The sequence below is a fragment of the Cucurbita moschata genome, unplaced genomic scaffold (genome assembly GCF_002738365.1).
Source record: "Cucurbita moschata cultivar Rifu unplaced genomic scaffold, Cmos_1.0 Cmo_Scf00044, whole genome shotgun sequence".
Taxonomy (NCBI): Eukaryota; Viridiplantae; Streptophyta; class Magnoliopsida; order Cucurbitales; family Cucurbitaceae; genus Cucurbita; species Cucurbita moschata.
Genome location: NW_019268560.1, coordinates 496277 through 510137, shown reverse-complemented (window position 1 = coordinate 510137; position 13861 = coordinate 496277). Strand labels below are relative to the sequence as shown.

At 36.0% G+C, this 13861-nt stretch overlaps 1 protein-coding gene across 1 annotated transcript; it reads right to left on the bottom strand.

The window, feature by feature from the left end:
- Nucleotides 1-11271: 11271 nt before the first annotated feature.
- On the bottom strand, nt 11272-12046 carry LOC111434036 (subtilisin-like protease SBT5.4). The gene is made up of 2 exons (XM_023071332.1): nt 11831-12046; nt 11272-11775 (listed from the first exon to the last, which is right to left on the bottom strand). Exons 1-2 carry the CDS (start codon nt 12044-12046, stop codon nt 11272-11274), a joined length of 720 nt encoding a protein of 239 aa, XP_022927100.1.
- Nucleotides 12047-13861: the final 1815 nt, after the last annotated feature.

Genomic DNA, 13861 nt, shown 5'->3' with positions numbered 1-13861 from the left:
ACAAAGCTAGAATAGCCACTGGGGTAAAGAGAATTAACCCCATCATGTATTCGTACCCTCTTGCTAGAGCTTTGACAGATCCCCGACCCTTCATTCATTAATGGTCTACATGACTTTCTTTAGTAAGGTAAGGGTCTTATCACAGAATGGGATTGGGCAGAAGCACAGGTGGGAGGTAATCTTACCCCTTAGTTTGATTTTCGGCAAAACGAACCCAAAGAAAGGGCATAGGCGATCATTGGGATACCTTTCTTTTATACGCTACACTATTTGGCTTGTTAGGACAGCCATCAATCAATCCCCGTCTCCCAGTCCTTTATAACTAATCCCCAGGTGCAAAGCGTGTGGGCAGTAAAGGTTGTTAGCCTTCTGGGCATAGGTAATTAACATATTCTTTGTTCTCGAGAGAGACCGTGTGATGTTGGTTTCACGCGAATTCAATCAGGGAAATATAGCACAAATTCTGATCCGCAAGTTGTTTGGGAGGGAGTCGAGTCTCTGTTTTCCACGTTATCAGAGAGCTATCATCAGGTAGAGCCCTGTTTGTTGTTTTTCGACAATCGGCAAGGATAATCGGCAAGTGAAATCCTTTTCGGTGAGAGGAAATCGTCTGACGAGAAGTTGTTGGAAGAAAATAAAAATGCGAAAAATAACAGAGAGAAAATTGCTGAAGACTTTTGCTTAAAATGAGGTGATGATTTATTTCTAAACAGATTCACCCATTAAATATTTAACTTATCCTAAAAATGGCACGAGAGTGGTCAACTAAATCTGTGCCACTTCCTCCAAAATAGTCATCTAAAAAGTTGGTAATCCATTCGACGTGTTTGTCAAATGGTTAAAGAAAGATATTCAATCAACTAATACAAACGTGTAAAGCTAAATAAGGAAACATTAGGTTTTATCTAACGTTGTTATCTCATTTTGGCCCTGTAGTAGATACTCGGACTCTCCCCTACACCTGCTATTATCAAATTCTCATCTACTTCTCCTTCTTCTCCTTTCAAGAGGTATGGAGGGCAAGCGTTGTACGACAAATGACTTATCCATGTATGGTAAAGGTCAAGGGACTGCCTCCTGGAAGTGCTTTCTTCAAATAAATGAGAGTGTCCCTCAACAACGTGTATGTAAAGTCAAGTACATTTGGTTACCGACCCAGGTGCTCCATTGACATTGACCTCTCTTTGAACTAAGTCATTCATTTTCCCACTCAAAGAAAGAGAACAGCAGAAGTCAAGGGTAGGAAATCAAGCAAAGCCATTTCTTCAATTGGTGATAACAAGTCGTTCATCACTCCCTAGGTTTCTCGTCGGCCGTGGAGAGCACCTTTGGGACATCCAATCATCGATAAGACCAGTAAGCGTACCTCTTATTTGTTCAAAGCGGGATAATTCTCTCTCTTTTTTAATGGAAGAACTCTACCTCTGGCTACTGAAGGCCTTATTGTAGCAACAGCTCCGTGAAAAACAGGCAGTCCTCTTACCTTGTTTAGCTATTTTAGGCATAGTTAGGAGGATGATCTAAATCGTTGCTCAATCCTAGTCTTTCCCCTTCTAAGGCGTGCTCGCTTCTCTTTATGTTGTCTTTCTTAGTTTTCCTTTAAGCCCCCCAAGAACCAACTCTCATTCTTTCTTTACACAATCCATCTTCTTTGATTTTAGGCGTAAGGATGATTCAAGGATGGGAATTTGACTTAGGATGGGCCAATCCCTTTGCTGAAAGGCTAGCTTTAGGCATCCATGATCTCTCCTTTCTCTTTGGTTTATATAACTAAACTGACCTTTGTTTATTTGAAAGTGGATCAATCAATGTTTAGGGTATTGGGGCTAAAGCGAATTCTTTGCTCTAGCCACTAGACATACGGTTAGAGAAAGAGAATTAGATGGAGGGGTTTCTAAGGGTTAGGTTCAGAAAGCAATGGTGGTAAGTCAAGCATGTTATCAAAGAAAAATAGCAGCTATGGCCAGACAAGTGAATAAAGTGTATATTAACAACCTCCTTGTCGCTACTTCGTTTACTCAATCATCATCTCTCGCTTGATATTCAATTCACAGTGAGTCAAGCCCCTCTTCAGCCGGTCGGTACTTAGGAAGTCAGGAATGAAAGGGTAGAACCAGCTCTATCAAGAAAGAGAACAAGGAAGATGCTTATCATAGCATATAGAAAGACTTTGTTGGTCCTTGGGGGCCTCCCGGGTGAATGGAGGTCTTATGGAAAGGTAGCTCATTCTGTAACTTCCGTATGAGGTTCAAAATCAGTAGCCCTTCCTTCTGCTCCTAGTTTAGGAGCCAGCCTTATCTGATATGAAAGCACTTCTTTATTTCGAGATAGCCAGCTAGGTGCGGGGCTAGAGCTAACCGTAGCAGTCTAAGGCCAAGGGGAAAAGCCTTGCAAACAGGGCAAAGGGTACCAAGCAATCTCGCAAGCTTCAGTTTTCCAGTTCATAATCCAATGTGAGAGGAAAAAAAAATACTAATCCTAGGTCAAGGTAGTAGCACGGTACGGGATCAGTCCCTTGTTCTCAGTGCTTAGTGTGAAATGACTTAGTCAAGAGATCTTAGGATACCGGCAAAAGAAAACAAAAAAGAGTGAGTCTGACTATACTAGATTCATCTGACTTTCTTTTTCTTCTTTTTAGATGTGCTTTTTGTGACTGAAAGAGAAAGATCGAGTTGTTGGAAGAAGGTCTTACTTTCGATTGAGATTCTCGGCTAATAGTCTGATCTTTGAGTTCAAAGGGATGGTCTAATCTCATTCTTTACCCTCGGGATGTATGTCTGTGCAAGCCTCTCTCTTTATAGATAGTCATTCCTTTCTGTCCTTTGTTTAAAGAATTATCTTGTAGTCATGCCAGAAAAAAAACGGCTTTCATCCTCCAACCCAACTACCTTGTAAGGGCGTTCAGATCAAGCATGAACTTCTTCGAGCCGGGAACAATCCGTATACGTAAACTTCGGAATGGAAACTCCACCTTCAAACTTCAAAAAGAGGTTGACCTTGGGAGAGAGAACTGATCTGTATAAAAGGCTTGCTTCTTATGCTGTTGACATTCGCGAGCAGTATGAAAGAATTGAAAACATAGCTTACACTACACTAGAGCAGGCAAAGGTCTTGATCAGAGCCTTGCGGAGCATAGAAAGGAGGAGGTGGCCAAGAACAGAGTTACCACGTCCACGACCACATCTACGACCATTATTATGAGAAGTCCGTTCACGAAGATTGCAGATAGATTATTCGCGATGCTTTTTCTTTTTTGGAGATAATCCGTCATTGAGATAGAGCCTTTCTTTCTTTTTGGTCTCTAATAGAAGGCGAAGTTGCATTCATTATTCTTGCTCTTGACTTAGAAGCAAACACCCTCTTCTAGAGAAGTCCATAGAGCATGTGAGGTTGTGCAGCCAAGAACCTAGGCCAACACACTTTCATTCAGGGATGAGAGTAGCCAACTAAGCAAGAAAAAGAGGAATAAAAAGCATTCATTGTCTCATGGGGCAAGCTGACTTAGTGAAAAATAGAAGAAAATGGTTTCAGTACTGATTTCCAATGTAACCTAAGCAACATTGTTGTTTCCCAGTCGGATCTAGGTATCGTTTCGCTTGTTTTTCTTTACGAAGGAGCCAAGTCTTAATCCTCAAGACTGGTTCACTAGTGTTCTGACTCTTTTAGTAGATTGTACTTCTATTTCAACGGTGGAAATCTTAGAATGATCATTACATTAGAAGACACCTCGTTGCATTATCCTCAATCGGCAACTTCTCGGAAAATCAGACTGAATTCTCTGACAAGCTTTTATTCGAACCGACTTATAAGCTCAGAGTCCACTGGAGTCGACTTAAAGGACAGGAGCGAAGGTGCTTTAGCGCTAAGTCTTTGTTTGACTTGATCACACCCCCGTCACTAGCAGAAATATGAACAGTACTCCTTTGGCTGGTGCCAAATCAGGTGACTGAGAAAGGAGCTAAAAAAAGCCTATTCTATTTCTCAGCGGATAGAATGTGTAATTCAGTAGGCGAACAGTCGAAAGAACCAACCACTCTAACGAAGAATGGAGCTGTTTCGGAAGGAATAGGAATCAGGCTTTGGTTTCACTGATGAATTAATGCCAGTTTCTTTATCGATCAGAGATGAATCTAAATCAATTTGGGACCTCATGCATTATGTGTGCTCATGCATTTGGGGATACACCTATTCCATCACGAGTGTACGGACGCGTACATCCATTAGGCAGGCAAAGTTTCGTTATATTTTACATAATGTTGTCGTGACGGTTACTAATTCTAATGGGTATCCGGCAAAAGTTGAGCTACCAGAGAAGGCTCGCCCGATAAGAAAAGGGGTCCAGCCGTGTGTGAACTGTCTTGTGAGCCCATACTCGCACGTATGTGCTGTGTGTAGAGTATATGGTACACATCCAAGTTTCTCATTAGAATAGTGCCGTAGGAAAAATAGATTGATATGATAGGTCCCGTCATTACATTCGCATGTTCTTGCATTTAACCCCCAATAGTGGAGTCACTCATTGAGTATTTCTTAAAATACTCAAGTCACACGCTACCTTTATTTCAGGTTAAGGCAAGGCATTCACGACAGGATTGCAACTCGAGACTATGACACATGCATAGGGTACTCGTATTTATTTTCTTAAACTTAGACTAGGATAGGATGTTTTTAATTTAAAAGTTTATTTATTTTATTTATCGTTTGAAACACGTAAGTCCGTGCTGTGTTTTTAGCTGAAGGTCATGTTTTATGACAATTTAAATTAAGTATTTCCGCATTCAATGTTTATGATATACATACAATAGCGACTTTAAATTAAGTAGAAAATTTCGGGTGTTACGTAAAGAAAATTTCGGATCGTTACAGAAAAATTTTGGGTCATCAAAATTTGTAAACCTTATTTCTATTTATTTAGGACTTCTTTTTTATTTGTTATCTATTTTTTTACTAATATTTTTAAATTTTAAATGAGTACTCATTTTAAATGGTTAAATCAGAATCATGAGAAAATAAATATAATTTCTAAAAAATAACCAAAAAATCAGATAGTAATAAAGTGAGGAGTTTTTGTTTTTTTCAAAATATTAATTTTTTAAAGCTTTTTATATATATATATATATTTATATAATATATATAATTAAAATATAGGAATTAATTTTAAAGCTTTTTTTATTTGTTTTGGATGAAAACAGTTATTTTGTTTTAAAAATACCCCAACTTTAAAAAGTTTAATTAATATCTTTCGGTTATTAAAAAAGTAATTAAAAAAAAACATGAAACTTTATCATATTATTAACACCTTCAAACTTTATAAAAAAATTAAAAAGAGTTCTTTCCATCCATATATAACCGTTTATCTATACTATATAATTATCTCCAAGTTTTTAAGTTTTTTTCCGGTCTTAATGTTAATTTTAAAATTAATTTCAATTTTGTCTTTATACGAAGTTTATTTTAACTGCTTCAAAATCAACGGTCTAGATCTTGTAAAGAAATTGATCACGGGACAGTGACAAAAATTTGGATCTGTTTCAACTGTGTGATCTGTTAAAGATAACTCTCTGATTTGATTTCAAGTTTTTTTTGGGTAAATTTAATGAAAGCAAGTATAACCGTCCCCAACAAAATTATTAACAAATTTGATATATTTTATATAAATCAATTTATTTTTCCTTTTTTAAGAATGGATTGATAGTATATTTTAAAAATTGGTTAATAATATATTTTATCTTATTTTCAAGATTTTGTCAGTAATATATTCAGTAGATTTTACCTTATTTTCATAATTTGGTTAGTAGTATATTTTGACTACACCGTCCAGACTTACAATTCCTTTGTTTGACATTTGAGGATTTTATTGACAGCTAAGTTAAGCGCATGACTCTGATACCATGTTAGGAAACATGTACCTCCGTAATGGTATGATACTACCCACTTTGAGTATAAGCTCATATGTCTTTGCTTTGAGTTTTCCTAAAAGGCATAGCCGATGTGAAACTCCCTCCCTCTCATGTCTTTGCTTTAAGCTTCCTAAAAGACCTAGCCAATGTGAAACTCTCTCCTAACAATCCTCAGCCGTTTCGACCAATTTCCAGCTATCTTAAATCTTCACCAAAGACTATCATACAATATTCTGTTGAGCAAAGTTTCCATAAGCATAAGAACGTTCATGGTGTCCCAAACTTATTTGGCAGAATTTTTCATAAGCATAACGAAATTGCTATGTGGCTCTATACCAAATGAGTAACCACAAGCCTTCACAATTGTATCATATTGTTCACTTTAGACATAAACTTTCATGACTTTATTTTGAACTTCCCTAAAAAACATCAACCCAATTCACAATGTAATTTTACGAACTTATTTAATTTGTGTTGAACTGAATAAATGAAAATTTTATAAATATTTACTCACCATACAATCGTATATACATATTATGAACTTATTTAATTTGTGTTGAACTAAATGAATGAAAATTTTATAAATATTTACTCACTCTACAATCATATATACATTTTTATTTTATTTTTATTTAATTTCATAGTTTCATATAGTTATTTTATTATTATTTATTCTCCAACGTAAATAGATGTTTGAAACAAATAAAGAACTAAAAACAACGTAAATAGATGTTTGAAACAAATAAAGAACTAAAAACAACGTAAATAGATGTTTGAAACAAATAAAGAACTAAAAACAACGTAAATAGATGTTTGAAACAAATAAAGAACTAAAAACAACGTAAATAGATGTTTGAAACAAATAAAGAACTAAAAACAACGTAAATAGATGTTTGAAACAAATAAAGAACTAAAAACAACATAAATAGATGTTTGAAACAAATAAAAAACTACTCTCCATAAGCATAAGCTCTTATGACTTTGCTTTGAGCTTACTCAAAAGGCCTCGTACCAAGGGACAAAGTATTCTTTGTTTATAAACCTATGATCATTTCCTAAATTAGCCGATGTGGGACTTTCATTATCCAACACCCCCCCTCGAACAAAGTACGCCTCCCCTTAATCGAGGCTCGACTCCTTTAGAGTCTTAGTCATTTTTTACTGCCTTCGAGGAGGCTCGACTGCTTTTCTTTTGGAGTCTTTCGTTCGACATTTGAGGATTTATCAATCTATTGGCACGACTAAGTTTAGGGCATGGCTCGACTCCAACAACTCAAACCAATCCAACCCAAAATTAAGTTTATTATTTAACTTATTTAGGTTAAAAAAATTATAACTTGAATAATTGGATTGAGTTTAAAAAAATATTCTAATGTGATACACAAATATATGTGCTACAATTAATAATCTTATATTTAATTCATGGCATGACTCATTTGAACAGATGTTCATACAAATCTCATATATTTTCAAATATTTAAAATAGACACATTTTCGACTCTCTCCATTTATTTTATGTTAGCATCCTTTCCAACAAAATTGAGGGTAATTATAATATAAATAAAATGAATATATTATTCCCGTGCTACGAGTTTTAGAATAAATAACTCGGTTCATTGAAAATTGTGCAAGCGAGATCAAAGTTAACAACCCTCAAAAAAAATCATAAATAAATAAATAAACAAATAAAAAAATTATTAAAAAAAAATAAAAAACAAAATAAACCTCCCCACTTCTCCCCACCGACCTCTTATCCCTCTCCCAATTATCTCTCCTCAACCCACTCCTTAAGCTAAAAAAATCACAATTTGTAAAAAGAAACATAAAAATAACATTTCCAAATTTAATTTGAGGAAAAAGAAGAGAATGACATTTACCGGTTGAGATTAATCAGATTTGAGGTGAAGATAGATCTGATAAGGTATATATTAAATTTGCCAATTATAGTTAGATCTCATTCCATCATTACAATCTCAGACTTAGAAACTAAATATCAATCATTTATATGAATTATAGTAAATCACCTTAATAATATTAGATCAGTAAATTTATATAAGTAGAAAAATGAATAAATTAAAAATAAAATGGCTAAAAAAATTTGTGAATAGAATTCTAGTGTTAACAGAAATGAGAGAAAAGGATCGACAATACAAAAAAAAGATTCATTAATTAAAAATTTAAACTAAATATAGTGAGAAAAGTAAATATAGAGGGCAGACAAACAAAGAATAACTTGAAATAACTCTATCAACCTTTTTTTTATACAATAATAACCATAGAAAATAATTATTTTAATAAAAACATCCTTATAGATATATAATATTTCAAGACTTTTAACAATGGATCAATGTAAAGTAGAGAAATAATTTTATAGAGTTTAACCTTGAAACTAATGTTATGGGATCACATAGGTTAGCTTGGATTTCAAAGGACAGAATCGAACTTTCGTTAAGGATATATTCGTGACAACAACCTAAATTAACTAGGTAAGTGATCTTACTATCGGCATGGTTATATTTGATGTTGACACGTGCCCCGTGGTTCTGCACGTGTCATATACATTGATATGTGTGAATTGTTTGTGGATCAATATGTTTATGATATGTTATAGTATGTGAATTGTATAGTAATAATTACAATACGATGTGTTCAATGATATGTTTGAGATAAGATATGAGAATGACGCACAAAAAAAAAAAAAAGTAACAATAGGAGTAAGATACGTTCATGAAACTTTATGGTTAGGTTACATACCGAAGAGCTATGGATATGAGAGATTGATAAAAGAATACAGTCAGGTTATGGGTAGAAAGGGACAGGTGTGTGATAGATTGTTAGAATGATAGCGTTAGGATATGTTCCTGTGATGATATGACTAAGGTACGTTCATGTAACGACATGACTATGATAGGTATAAGAACATTAAGACTATGATAAGTTAGGGAACGATATGACCACGAAGTGTTTATGATATGATATGATTATGATACAATATGTGAATGTCGGATTTATACATGTTGTCAGATGATATGAAATATGTTATGACAATATTTGATAAATTGATATGTTTATGATATGATATATTGTGATGCAATATATTACGGTATAATATGTATATGATGAAATGTTATGTCTCCTAAATTGTGTATATATTGCATGATATGAATGACATGAAATATAACCCCGTTAGAATTATGTAAGATATGAGAATTGAAGAATGAGAAACAATATGATATGAATAATGAACGATATGTGAAATGATTTGAAAAACGATATGATATGTACAGAACACTAGCAGGGTTGTATTAAATGATACCCCTATTTCATCACGAGGGTACGGATGCGTACATCCATTAGGCAGACGAAGTATCGTTATATTTTACATAATGCTGCCGTGACGGTTACTAATTCTAATGGGTGTCTGATAAAAGTTGAGCTACCAGAAAAAGCTCGCTCGATAAGAAAAGGGGCCCAGCAGTGTGCGAACTGTCTGGTGAGCTCATACTCGCACATATGGGCTGTGTGTAGAGTATATGGTACACATTGAGTCTTCCCATTAGAATAGAGATTGATATGATAGGTCCCGTCATTGCATTCGCATGTTCTTGCATTTAACCCCCAATATTGGGGTCACTTGAGTATTTCTTAAAATACTCAAGCGACATGCTACCTTTATTTCAGGTTAAGGAAGGACATTTTTGTACGGCTGACGACGGCATCGCAACTCGAGACTATGGCACATGCATAGGGTAGTTGTATTTATTTTCTTAGACTTAGACTAGGATAGGATGTTTTTAATTTAAACGTTTATTTATTTTATTTATCTTTTTTTTTGTGCCGATTTTAAAGGTGTTTTCGAAACACATAAGTCCATGGCTATATTTTCGAGCGAGTTTTTATCGATAAAAAAGAAATCAAATAGATTCAAGGGGGCTTTTTGAGAATGTATTAATAAGCTAGACCCATGCTTCAAGTTGTTTCATGCCATAAATAAACGCGAACACTCAAGAAATCCGTCGAACAATCAGATTCACATCTCTTACAACCAACACAATCTTCTATTCTTTGAGCCGAAGCTATTTGCTTAGCTTTTCATCCGCCCCAAGGTATCATTTCTAATACATCGTGGGACAAGCTCGGACACATTGAGTACACCCTAAACATGTATCATAAATCTTTACCATGGTTTTGGGAGATATTTTTTTTACTTAGTTTTAAAAAAAGTAAGTTATCTACTCCATCCGACTAGTTCCGGGTTCGAATCCCGAGCAACCCATATTAATGATAATATTGAACTAATCTATCATATCGAAATAATATATAAGTCTAATTCGATTTTGTAATGAATGAAAAGAATTAAATAAAAAAAAATCTAATTAATCTAAAGGTTATGTTTTATGAAAGTTTAAATGAAGTATTTCCGCATTCAATGTTTATGATATATATAATTAAGTAGAAACTTTTGAGTCGTTATAGAAAGATTCTTGCTCCCGTACTTGGAAATGGAAACTCGATCCAAGCTCGACCCCTCTCTATTTTGAATTAGGACTTGCCTCTTTTTTTTCTATCACCCATATCTATCTCTTGGTCGAACTGACCTCTCTTCAATTAAAATACAAATAAGCTCAAAATGGCTAACATGGTGGTAGTAGAAAAATCACCACCCGCAAAGTCTTAAGGCCATGTATGGAGGCTGATGCCTGCCCATACTAAAAAGTCAAAGAAGTTGATGACCTGGTAACAAGGGAGCAGGCGGCCAGCCCCAGTGAATGGTAGCCATAACTATAACGATTCTAAGATAGCAAAATTTCTTGTCGGGTAAATTTCAATCCACATTAAAGACATAAAAATCTGGGTACCGTCCCATAGAGAGGCTCAATGAAATAGAAAGATGAAAAGAGATTTGTTTCCATGATGGGTTAAACTAAAACAATTGATTAAACTATAAAGGAAAAAAGGGGAAATGTTTCAAATAAAAAGAAAGAATTCCTCATACTAGTTCATATCTAAAAGAAAACCAATATGATTTCAGCCACAGAAAACAAAACTTGAAATCTAGTAATCTCTCCTAACAAAATGGGTTCAGAAAAAGCAAGAAGAAACGACAATTGGACTCCTAACAAAGTGCTTGCCGTCGGTCCAAACCAGCGTACCGTAACCAATTTGACCCTCCGCCACAGCTCTGGTCATCGTCAATTCAAACCTTTTCTCCTCTCCACTCCGCCACAACTCTGGTCATCGTCAATTCAAACCTCTTCTCCTCTCCACTCCGCCACAGCTCTGGTCATCGTCAATTCAAACCTCTTCTCCTCTCCACTCCGCCACAGCTCTGGTCATCGTCAATTCAAACCTCTTCTCCTCTCCAATCTTCTCAAACTTCAAAACGCTTGGTGACACTCCCAATCAAGTTCTGAACCCCAATGGAAGGGTAATTAAAGTTCAAAATAGAACCATCAGCGAATACTCGAATGTTCTTCTCCTTGTAGCCGCTGGCACAGAGGAATTCCAAGTAATTGTTGGGGGAAAGGTCGTAGACAAGACCAGGGTGGATGGCGCTAGTGGGGCGGATGTGCCCTGAACCATATATGAAGGGGGTGGCTGGAGCGAAGATAGGGGAGCCGTCGTCAAGCATGAGGTTCATTGTGTTGTCGCTAATTCTGGTAGAGGTCATTATGGCAGATTTGATGGTGGCGGGGCTCCATTCGGGGTGGAGAGCTTTGAGGAGGCCGACAATGCCGGAGACATGGCGACAGGACATGGAGGTCCCTGACATTGTTATGTATGAAACTATTCTGTTGTCGAATGGTTCCCTTGTTGGGCTCACGACGTCGAAGAATGCCATGATTATGTTCACTCCCGAGGCTGTCACGTCCGGCTGCAAAGTATTAGAACATGGAAAGCTGGAAGAACATGATATACGAGGAAACAACTTGGCCTTCATTGTAATTGATACGGGAAGCTAGAAGAACATGGAAATCGGCGATGATTTCAAATCCACTAAGCCTATCATTGCAGAGAATCATTTTGACGGCACCGGCGAGTACGACTTGCATTTCTTTGTCAATTCTCGAAGAACCCCCTCTCAAGCAAACCAAGATCTTCCCTTTCACTTTAGAATGATCCAAAGTTTCCCGCTTGTAGAGCATGGTGTCGTTGGCATAGGCGGTCGTAGCTTTCTCCTGAGCTCCTGTTATCAATGGGTATAGCTTTCTTCCTGCTAATGGTCTCGAAAGGCTTGATCCTTTAATGACCTAGAACAAATTTTATGTTCGACTAAACGAGGACAAATATGATACCTATGTTGAGCAATAATGGAAGACAAATATCTAAATATTTGCTTTATCAATTATTATATATACAATACAATGGAAACCATAATTTATGACTAAATATTTTTAAACAAATCTTGAAGCGTTGTTCGTTTCAAAGCTCAATGGGAGGCCTGAAATTCACGGTCCAAAGTGCTAGCCCCGACCGTCAAAATCAACGGAGCAATATTAGAAGCAGTTGTCGTGCTCAGGCTAGAGTTGCCGGCGGAGCACACCACGGGGATTCCTTTCTTCGGTGCATGAAAGGAAGCAACGGCGATGATATCATCATAGTATTCGGCTGGTGGATTGCCGATGGAAAGCGAAAGGACATCAACACCGTCGTGGATGGCATGATCAAATGCCTCGGCAATTTCGGCGTCCAAGCAGCTGCCAGTGTCGTGGAGTGGCCAGCATACCTTATAGGAAGCGACGCGGGCCTTGGGAGAGCCACCCTTGGCAGTTCCGATACCGAACCCGAATACGCTGATGCCGGAGACATAGCTACCACCGGTCGTAGACAGTGTGTGGGATCTATAACCTTCGTAGTCGCGCGTGGAGTTGACGATGAATGGGAGTTAGTCCGTTAAATTTTGGGATTTCAAGTAAGCTATTACTCCTCATTGAAATACTTTGCTCCCATTAATTTCGTGTGTTATGCACCCTTTAATCTGAATTAAAAATAATAATAAAATATCAAATTATGATTAACGATGGTACTTGTTACAAGGCACTGCATCAGTGGTTTTATTCGTGCAGCCTCCTTTCCACCTGGCTCGCACACCTCCGACTATTCCATGTTCTGCAAAACTCTTGGACTCCGGCCATACACCTCTGTATATATATATATATTTTAACAAAAAAAAAAAACACATTTAATTTACCTAATATTTTAAAGCGGTATACATGGCTCAGAACAATCCAAATAGTATCTACAATCCAATTCAACCCTTATGATCTAAATTAGGTATATGGTCAGTAACCCAAACAACCCGAATAAAATCCACAATCTTAACTAACCTTTTATCCAACTCAACCTTTATGATCTAAATTAGGTAAGTCAGTAATAATAATTCACTATCCAACTCAACCTTTATGATCTAAATTAGGTACATGGTTAATAACCAAAACAACCCTAATAGAATCTACAATCAAACTCAACCTTTATGATCTAAATGAGGTATTTCAGGTTAATCGAGTTATTTGAATAACTAAGAGATAATATATATTTACTGGTGTCGCCTTTTCCAAATCTAGCCTTCCTCTAAAGAGAAGAAGGGGGAATAACACAATTCTTCTCCAAATGCATGAACTGCCATGAATGAGTTGTGTGTAACTCTTTGATTTTGTTTGGCAACACTGCTGCTACTTTTGGGTGCTCTCCCATAAATTATTATTTAAATAAATATATATTAAAGTTAAAATAGTTTGGGATTTACTTGCAAGCTTGGTGGCCTGTTCCTCGTCTAGACTCGTCTAGAATTGCTGCAAACTCATTTATATGGTTCTTATACACGTAAAATATAGCATATTTTACCTTTTCAGAACTTAAAATTTTTAATTTTTATTAATTCAAAATAAAATAATAATAACTATACGTGATAAAAATTAAAAAAAAAAAAAAAAAAAAAAAATTTCCAAAAAAAAAAAAAA